This window comes from Terrapene carolina, unplaced genomic scaffold (genome assembly GCF_002925995.2).
Source record: "Terrapene carolina triunguis isolate 2854851 unplaced genomic scaffold, T_m_triunguis-2.0 Scaffold85, whole genome shotgun sequence".
Taxonomy (NCBI): Eukaryota; Metazoa; Chordata; order Testudines; family Emydidae; genus Terrapene; species Terrapene triunguis.
In genome coordinates this window covers 49,373,163-49,383,455 of record NW_020664436.1, presented here as the reverse complement: position 1 = coordinate 49,383,455, position 10,293 = coordinate 49,373,163, and the positions used below count along the sequence as shown (strand labels likewise).

Sequence of the window (10,293 nt, the reverse complement as noted above, 5' to 3'; positions counted from 1 at the left end):
GGCTTCCTGTACAATTGTAGCAAGGAGTCTGGTGGCACCTTAAAGACTAACAGATTTATTTGGGCATAAGCTTTCGTGGGTAAAAACCTCACTTCTTCGGATGCATAGAGTGAAAGTTACAGATGCAGGCATTATATACTGACACATGGAGAGCAGGGAGTTACTTCGCAAGTGGAGAACCAGTGTTGACAGGGCCAATTCAATCAGGGTGGATGTAGTCCACTCCCAATAATAGATGAGGAGGTGTCAATTCCAGGAGAGGAAACAGACTAACACGGCTACCCCCTGATACTGTACACTTGTGACATCAACACAGATTTGAGAGAAGTGTGTGAAAGCTTTGTGTATATTGCCTGAGTTTCAAATACAGTAGCAGTTTCATATGACATTTTGTTCTATCTTGTGTTGGCGAGGGCATGGACTAGGTAGTCTGGTAGGTCTTTACCATCTCTAGCTTCTGGGATCCCATGCAGCTTCTCTTTTGTTTACTTACCATGTCATAGGGGTACCGTGCATTTCTTACTGCTGTACACACTGCTGCGGTCCAGCACTGGCAAGTAGGTTGCAACCACTACACAGTAGCTGACTTCAGGTTTCAAATCTTCTATTTTAACAACTTTGTCTGTTCCTTCATACGCCAGTATTTTGGTTTTCTACATATAGGGGGAGGGGGAAATCACAATCAGTATGCTCCTGTAATAAGTATTTCCATGGCCCGGCTTTGTTAAGGACAGCAGCATTGTACAGCCATGTTTAGGATGTGCGTGAGCCAACAACAGTATGTAAATAAAATAATTGATTAGCTTGTAGCATCTAAAAAGACCTAGAAAGACCGAGTCCCGCCCCAAAGAGCTCATTTAGGAATGATAAAGGAGAGCTGAAACACACTAACAAAGGGATAGGATAACGATTGGTGATATAATGATAAAGTCATGAATTATTTTCTAAAACCTCTAGATTCATTTAGTTATACACAAGCAAATCTGGAGGGTTAATTCAATTGTAAACAGAGGCTGTGCTAGCCCACTGAGGGCCCTAAGCAGAAATATTTTTGCACTCTCACCCCCGCCCAGATACTAATAAACTTGTTAAATAATTCACGTTAAATGAGAAAGCGAACAGGGGGCCCCCTTGAGCTGCTTGGGGCCCTATTGCTTAGTCTGCTTATGTCTAGCGCCGGCTCTGTTAAAGCAGGAAGGGTTTGCACAGGCTTATGTAATTCAATTTTTAGAAGTACAATGTGTACATGAATGTGCACTTACTTCATTTAGCATGTTGTTGATTAGAAACACTCGATATAATAGATCATAATAGTTTGTCATTGGTATCTTGCTGCCTCTTCTCCTTGTATAAGGTGAATTTGGAGCCTGGAGCTTTAATTTTATGGATTTGTTTCTAGGAGTCACATTTACTGATGGAGGTCCTATCTTTGCTAGAGTAATAAACAAAAATACGAAAATAATTATAACTGATTAATGCTTACCTCACAGTCCTGAATTGTAAGCCATTGGGAAAAAATAGACCATCAAATAATTTAATTCGTAATGTTACTATCTTTGTATTGTGGCATCATGTGGTACTTATAGCTGATGGGTTGCGTTTGAAATAGTCCAAAGTTTTAATTTACAAACATGAGAAATATTAGCTCAAAAGATGAAAACTTGTGAAAGTTTGGTAAAATTCCATGTTGCTGTTCACAAGGTATATTTGTTGTAAGCAAAAGGGAATTTTCATGAGCTAGGACTTTCAGAATTGTCTGTGTGTTTGGATTACTCAAAATGGCTACCTTAAAAACATCTGTCTTGCCATGGACATCGTCCTCAGTGAGGGCAGGAGCTTTTGACATATTTGAAAAACATTTGGGTTTTTAAATAGCTATGGGGTAAATCTTGTGCAATTCCCAATGACATGGGAAGGCAGAATCAACCCAATGTTATTTCTTTTTTGGGTGGGTGAGTGGAGTAGGAGGGGGAAGGTGAGCAAGGGTGCTGGAGGTGCTGTAGCATCCCCTGGCTTGAAGTGGCTTCCATTATATACAGAGTTTACAGCTTGGTTCAGTGGCTCTCAGCACCCTCCCACTGTAAAAATTGTTCCACCACCCTTGAAAGTGAGACAGGTGAACATGTTCCGTCACCCAAGCTACTGTCATAAAATATTAGTCTCTGTGACAAAGCTTAGTCTCAGTCTCAAGCAAATGGTTAAGGAAAACCTCAGTCCCTTACATTGTAATGAGGATTGTTAAATCTGACTCTCACAGATCCATGAGATCAACTGTACCAATCAAAAGTGAGCTGGAAAAGCATGCCATCACCTCTTCTGTTGCTGCTTCTCTGTATATATCACTAAGATATATACCATCAAAAGAAAAAGTTACACATACACACATTTTACCAACTTCTAAATACAAGCTGTAAACTTACTGTGCCAAAACAAAGGTTCATCTGCTATGAACTTCCCTTCAAACTTGTTCCCCTGGTCCCAGGTAGAAGGAAATGTATTAGCAAGAAAGTTCAGCATGCAATTAGGAAACAGCACATAGAAGACACTGCAGTGCAGTAAAGGATGGTGATCACAGCTATACACCAAGCTTTACAAACTGTTCCTTCATTGAAAGATGTACTGTGTTCTTGAAAGCACTGAACTTCCACGTGACAGGTGCTGGTGTAGACCATTGGCAGGATGTTCCATGCAGCCTATAACTCTTGACTTTCTGCTCCTTTTTTCCATAGCTTAAGGAGGACACATTTCCCCCCTTACTCTCGGCTTTCTCGATCCTTTGTCCAGACCTGGCTGTGGTGTTGAACGCTAATGAAAGTGCTTGTTCCCGCTCCAGGCCATTTAGTTATCTTAGGGGCACCCATTTCTTAAGTTAAAGAGAGTCAGCCTGCTCTGGTTTCTCAGTTATGTATAGGCATCTAATTAGTACTTGTGTGTACTCAAGCTAAGTGGAATTTTGTATAAAGTGTTTGTTTTGTAATAGCAATTTTCTTGAGAATGGCTGATTCCTGAGACCTAGATGTCTGACTATGATGCTCTGTTTCTGAATAAGGTTCTGACACCTGACGTCTGGATAACACATGCTTCACCCTGGGACTTGTACATCTTTTTGTTGCTCATCTGCCACACCCTGATTTAGCTAACATATCTTCTGCCTACCACCTGATGCAGATTGCATGTTTGTACTGTACAGCAATACTACACAGCTGTTTTATCCTGCATGGAGATTCTTGCTTGCTAAAGCAACTGAATTTTACTGACCTTCATAGTTCAGAGCCACCTAGGAATCTTTCCTCCCCCCAAGTAGTTTAACATTTTCACTATTCCTCAGCAGCATACTCTAGACAGAAGCATTGAATGTGAGTAGGCGCGGGCTGGTGATAGTTATATATAGTCCAGTCTCTAGGGAAGTGAGCATCTTCCACAAGCACAAAGTGTACCCACTGCCAGCTAGCTCACAGCACAGTTTTGTTAAATTCACTCTTTAGGCAGAAAAAGGAACTTCCCCATCCTTCTCATGGCATTAACATACTCTGAGATCAATAAGCCAGCAACGTGGAGGAGAACCAATTTGACATAATGTGTACTCTCTTACCATAGAAACCTTTACACTTTGCTGTAGAAGGCTAAAGATGACAAGCATTTAGCATTATAGAGGGCATCTTCAGTGAGGCCTCTAATTTTGCACCAGCACTTTTGTGTTTGCTGTCAACTATGACTACAGTACCGAGGCTGCAAACAATTACAGTCACAAGCAATAGAGCTTAGACTTCTAGCAACCCATTCTGTGGATACAAATGTGCATTCAGAACAAAAAGGATCATAGCGTGAAACAAAAGGTATACCCTAAGATTTAAGAACCACAATGTTAACTTGGTCTGCAATGTAATCATAATTTTTCTTTTGTTAAACTTTTAGTTATAAAGCGACTATTCAAAATTTCAAGTTGTGGGAAAAAAACAGACATCCCTTGAAGAGAGAGCCCATATTTCTGTATACAGAATGGCTAAACACTTTCAGACTTACTTTCCCTCCACGGAGTAAATCTGCTGCTGGTGTTCCAATCTGAATGGACTCCAGCTGAAACAGATTTCACTCTGCCATAATAAGGTTCTCTGATATCAGATGTCTGATGTGTTAGGTCACAAAAAACTTCACGAATACCCCAACATTCTTCTTTATTTTTCCATTGGCTTTGCCCATACCTGTGGAGGGGGAGGGAGAGGGAGAGAAGGTGTAGACTTTGGTAATTTCTGACCATTGGTTTAAGGTTGTGCAGGTTCTGACGTTATAGTTCCACATCCAGTTGCTGAGCTGCACCCAAACACCAGATCCTCAGATCTGCCATGGCAAATAGCTTTTTCATCCAAGTTGATTGCAGGAAAAATTGATGTCATAGGTGCTTTCCAAAGTGTATTTCTGCATTTTTGTAAAGGAGACATAAAACTGAAGTGCTGACTGCTTCTTGTCATTAAAAACCTATGGCACTTTCCCCCCTCTAGATAAGGGGTGCTAGCTGTGGCCTACTAGATATTTTTCCATGGAGGCAAAATGTCAAATTGCCCATCTAAGCCTTCCTGCAGTTCCAATCAGCAAATGAAGTCTTGTTTCTCACTTCCTATTGCTGGGCACTGTGGCTTAAGGTTTCAAAAGTGACTAGTGATTTAAGGTGCCTCCATGTGGGATGCCCTACGTGATATGCCAGAGGGCAGGAGCTCTAATAACCAGCCCCCTTTAAGGTGTCTCAAAAATTGGACAACTAAAGACTGAGCACCCAAGACTACTAGTGGCTTTTGAAAATGTAGGCCAGTGAGATAGCACATTCCACCCCAGAGACAATGAGTGATGAAGATGCTCAGCACATTGCAGGGAGTTACTTGACATCATCTTTTGTGCTATTTGTAGCAGTTGACTAAGTCGCCTCTTTTGAGGTAGCAGAGCCTGGCCAGTCCCTGAACATAGGAAGGAAGAGAAGAGTGAAGTTTTTCAGTGAAAAATGCAGATTCAGCAACAGTGAAACATTTTGCAAATTCTTGTCAATTTCATTGAATGGTCATGGAGGGGAAAAAACAACACATTTTTTGAAGTCAAAATGTTTCATTTGAACATTTTTGCATTCAAAAAGACTGTTTCAAAATTGCACACTACTTTACTAATAAATAACAATAAAGCCATTTGAAAAGCTCAAAATTGAAACAAAACACTTTGACCCAAAATGAATTTTTCTGTGACTTTTCAGGTTGCCAAATATTTTGCTAAGCATTTCCTTTGGGTCAACCCAAAACAATTTTTGTTCTTGACTTTTTGGAACTGCCAGTGAACTGAAAAAAATCAGTTCTACTTCTCAGCCCAGCTATCACAGACATAAAGACAAGCAGGAGCTGGGAGTTCCTCACTGTACTTACACTTTGTACTGCACAAAGTAGATAATGTCACCTGTGGCAGCCCTCCCAGGCTGCCAATGCAAGGTATTGTTGAAGTTTAATGAGTGAAATTCGACCTTTTGTGGTTTAATTAATTCCTGCAATTCTCGATTTCCTGAAACTAAAGGAAAAGAAACTGCAAATAACAAGTACTAAAGGATAGAAAGCATTTGTTTTAGACACATACAGAACTAAAGTAGTTAAATTGTAATTTGTGGTATTATTTTCTTTTACAGAATAGTGAATTTAGTGCCAGTAAAAGGGGCCATATTAACATCCTAGAAAATTGAAGCATTTTAAGTCAATTCACATCAGCAGTTTCTAGTTTCCCCAATGCCACCTCCCCCCCACACACATGTCTCAACCATAAACGATAGGGATTATTATTGTTACTATTTATTATTTATGCAGTGCCCATAAACATGCTAGGGATGAGAGGCTCTGCATGCCCGTTCAAAATATTAACATCTTAATGGTCAATCAGGGTTCCATTTGTTGTGGTAGTTTGTGATGTCAACTCCTGTCCAGTAAAAACTGATCTGAAATTTACCAGTTTATGCCACATAAGAAACTGAAAATTTGTCAGATGGCAACAATTTTCATGCTAATCTGAACCAGTTAACAAGCTTCAGAAGCATCCAATTTCCCTCTTTCAGTGATACAGACAACTACCTATTCTGTCGCTGACACTAGCATTATAACAGAATGAACTAAAACACATTAGTTAAAGTGACAGCTATAAAATGATTTTTAATGGGAAACATTTGTCTTAGCTTCTAATTCAGAACCTTGAAAGACAATAAAACCAACTAACATTTGGAAATGACAAAACTTTATACATTTGTGAAAACACCTAGAGATCCTGTCTGAGTCCTTTGTCCAGATTCATTAAGAAAACCCAACATTGCCTCCACATCAAAAGAAGTGTTTACTTACCAGTTACACCAGTCCAAAGCAAATTTATCAATAAGTACAGGGGGTAGTGTTTAATCAGCACGGTTAGAAGAGCAGCTGCATGGATGGAGAGCATCTCTGTAGCTCTTGGTCACATATAACCAAAAGTATCACTACTTTAAAAAGGAAGTGTGTGTCGTTCATAAGTATCATAGTTCCATATTTAGTTCCCCTTTTGTTGGAGACCCACACGCCCATTAGCAAGGGTAGGTTTGGGCCCCAGGGTCGGGCAGGAGTTGACGAGACCCTGGGAAGCGGAGGGGCCGAGGTGACATGGCCTGAATTGGATCTCCCTGCCGCAGGCTCCTTGGGCTTGGAGAGGGGAGAGCGACCCCTCTCAAGCCTCTTCTTTTTCTGGGGCACCGGGGACTGAGGCGGAGCCGTGGCAGTGCTATGACTCCTTGGGGTCCTTCCTCGGCACTGCCTCGCGCACTGTCGGCACCAGAGAAGTGTGCACTGGCGAGGAGGTGCTGGGCATGGGTTCTGCCGACCCTGGGTCGGATTGCGGCCGGAGTGCTGCCTCCATTAGAAGCACCTTGAGCCTTCTTTTAAGGTCCTAAGGCCAGGGATGAAAGTAAGTTAAAGGTACTTATCGGAGTCCTGGGCAGGGGCGTGGCCTCAACCGGAAGAGGCGGGGCCTTTACATCAAGATTTAAAGGCCCCGGGGCTCTGGCTGCGGCTGGGAGCCCCGGAGCCTTTAAATCACCCCGGGAGCTACCAGCTGCAGAGGCGGCTAGGAGTCCCGGGGCTCAGGGGCGATTTAAAGGGCCCGGGGCTCTGGCCGCTGCTACCGCAGCGGAGCTCTGGGCCCTTTAAATCACCGCCAGAGCCCTGCTGCCGGAGCCCCAGGGTAGCGGCGGCAGGGCTCCTTCGGTGATTTAAAGGGCCCGGGCTCCCCGCAGCAGGGCTTGGGAGACGATTTAAAGGGCCCTTGGCTCCGGCCGCTGCAGGGCTCCCCGCAGCAGGGCTCAGGAGGCGATTTAAAGGGCCCTGGGCTCCGTCTGCTGCAGGGAGCCCTGGGCCCTTTAAATCGCCAGCCTGGGGAAGCCAGTCAGGTCCGGCACAGCATACCGGCTTACTTTCACCTCTGCCTAGGGCAGAACCCTTTGCAAATTCTGCACCTCTCCTTCTGGTGGCTCTCCCTGAGACACCGCAAACAGGAAGAGTGTGGATCACTCTTAGGCATAAACTTTCCACAGTCCTCGCAGAGCTCAAACCCTGGGGAGCAGGGCATACCCCAATACCAGGGGAGCGCTGGTTAGGGGGGAACTCCCGAAAGGAAACGTAAGAACTACTACTACTAACTAACACACACTACTAACTACGACAAACTATAAACATGAAGAGTGGACACTGCCCAAACCGCTCGCAAAGCAAGAGCAACAGTTTGTTCCAGCTAGCCATCACCGGCGGTAAGAAGGGACTGAGGGGGTGGCAAGTTGGCAGGGCCCTATGTTGGCTGCCATGAAGGCGTGACTCCATGGGGGCACCCAGGCCGACCCTACGAACACTGCTAAGGGAAAAATCTTCCGGCTGTCGTGCATGCGGTGCGCGCACATCTGATTGGAATGGACATGAACAACACATCTCGAAGAACAACAGTTACGAGAAGGTGAGTAACCGGTTTTTTGGGCCTTACATAAAAGTAACTTTTGATCTAACCAAGTTAATATCTTCATTGTTTGAATTAAACACACAGCCACTTGTTCTTGACTTGGCAGCTGCATCACTTCTAGGCTTGGAATAAAGCTTTATAATAAGCAGGCCAGGATTTTTGGGCACCGTGCACTATGGAAATTGGGGCCCGCCCCACCTCCCATCAACTAGACAGCAAAGTGACCCTGCCTCATACCAACCTCAGCATGCCCCTCTCACCTCACATATACCCCAACACAACTCTCTACCCTCCCCCATTTTTTCTGAGCCCCCCCCACACCGCAGCAGCTCTGAAATACATGCCGCTCTCTGCAGCCCAACACCTCAGCATCACAAGCCACAGCCCCCAACTCACCCCATAGTCCACCAGTAACTCATCCCCAGCCTCTCATACACTGCCCCCAGGACCTTCCTGGCCACTTAGCAGTGCCTCCAAGGCCAGTAATCCTGTCCCAGGCTAGGGCAGGTCCCTGCTGCCCAGCTTCACTCACTCCACATGCTCATGTCCTCACACTATTCAGGTTTGGCACAGCTGTCCTTCTGTCATAATGGAGGGCGGCCAAGCCCAACTTCAGTGAGTGGCGTAGGGACCCAACACCCCGGGGCGCAATGCTGCTCAGGTTTGGCCTGGCTCCCCCTCCAGCCTAATGAGGCTAAAATTAAAAAAAAAAAAAAGCTGGGTGCCTAAAGTTAGCATCTTAAGACCATATGTAGGCACCTAAATAAATGAGCTGGTGGTCAAAAGTGCTGAGTACCTAGCAGCTCCCCAAAACAACACAACGTTTTATATTCATTCTGAGACCACCAAAAATGCCACACTTGTCTGGTTTTGGCTATCACTTGCTCTGCTGTGAAGAGGCTTTTGCTTCTTATTCTGCTTCGCTGTTCACCTGTCCAAAGTCAAAGAATATGACAAAACTGCTCTTCATAATGTACCATACTTTGCTATTAAAGGTAATCTGGCTTGAAAGCCTTGGTTTTGGGTCCAGAATAATTTAATTTCCAGGTCTATTTAACACATTCATTTTGGAATGTACTTTCGGAGAGATGTGAATGAAAATTGTTTTGTCTTTAAATAGCAGAAAGGTGCTAAGCACCCAAAACTCCCACTAACTTCTATACAAACTGCAGGTGTAAGAACCTTTAGGAGGAAAAAAAAGCAGTTAAATCAGAATGGCTTGATTTGTTTTTGTTTTTTTAAGTGCCATGCTCAGGGCCGGCTCTAGGTTTTTTGCTGCCCCAAGCAAAAAAATTTTGGGCTGCCCCACACCCCAGCCCTGGGCTTTCCCCCTCCCCCCCCAACTGCACCCTCCTGCCGCCCCAGCCCTGGGTCACTGGTAACTCGCTCCCAGGGCGGGTCATTCAGCAGGAATTTTGGATGTGCACAGAACACAGACAGGATTTGGTTCCCATATGGTTACAGAACTGCAGTAAAGTGGAACAATTTTCAGCTTGTGTGACTGGAGGATATCTGGATGCATATTATAAGACTGTCCTACATAAATGAGGAAAAGTTGAGGTGCCTTTATTATTCTTTTGTTCCATTCTTTGTTTCTATGGGGAATGCAGTATCACGGTCTTCCTTTTAAACAAATAAAACTAAAACTTAAAAAAACAAACAAACAAGCAATGGCTGTTGAAAATAGCAATTCCAGTCCTAATAACCACTGGGAAGCATTTCTTGCTCAATTTATTCTACTTTTTCTACAGCAAGTTACAGTGGATCAGTATATTTGATTTGGGAGAAATGAAGTAACAGCTGCCCAAATTGAGCTTGAGCACTCCTGAATTTTGAGGGTGTTCAAATCTGGAAGGCAGGTGCTAGATTCCCTTTCTGAATATTAGCTATATCTGGAAAGGAAAAGTCAATTTCTGCTTCCATGGCTCAGAAGTGGAAATCCTAAGTGCCTGGTACTGTATCTAAAGCTGCCCAGGTCCAGAGCCTCCCCTCCCTTACTTTTCATTTTAAATTCTAGTGAGATCCACATACCTCCCTTGCTAGGCTTCAGATAGAGAGGTGCACCATCCATTTAGTCCCCCCAATTCCTTCTTTGGGGGAGAGCCCAGGGCTGGGGCGGCAGGAGGTGCGGGGGGTGGGGGGGTGGGAAGAGCCCAGGGCTGGGGGAGCAGGGGAGTGCAGGTGGGGGCCAGAGCTGGGGCTGCAGGGGGTGTGGGTGGGGGAGAGCCCAGAGCTGGGGTGGCAGGAGGGTGCAGGTGGGGGCCAGAGCTGGGGCACCAGGAGGTGCGGGGGGGGGGGGGGGGG

At 44.6% G+C, this 10,293-nt stretch overlaps 1 protein-coding gene across 1 annotated transcript; it reads right to left on the bottom strand.

Moving 5' to 3' along the window:
- Nucleotides 1-497: 497 nt before the first annotated feature.
- On the bottom strand, nt 498-6,450 carry IL22RA2 (interleukin 22 receptor subunit alpha 2). The gene is made up of 5 exons (XM_024207635.1): nt 6,357-6,450; nt 5,403-5,541; nt 4,024-4,202; nt 1,263-1,432; nt 498-653 (listed from the first exon to the last, which is right to left on the bottom strand). The coding sequence occupies exons 1-5, from the start codon at nt 6,448-6,450 to the stop codon at nt 498-500; spliced, it is 738 nt and encodes a 245-aa protein (XP_024063403.1).
- Nucleotides 6,451-10,293: the final 3,843 nt, after the last annotated feature.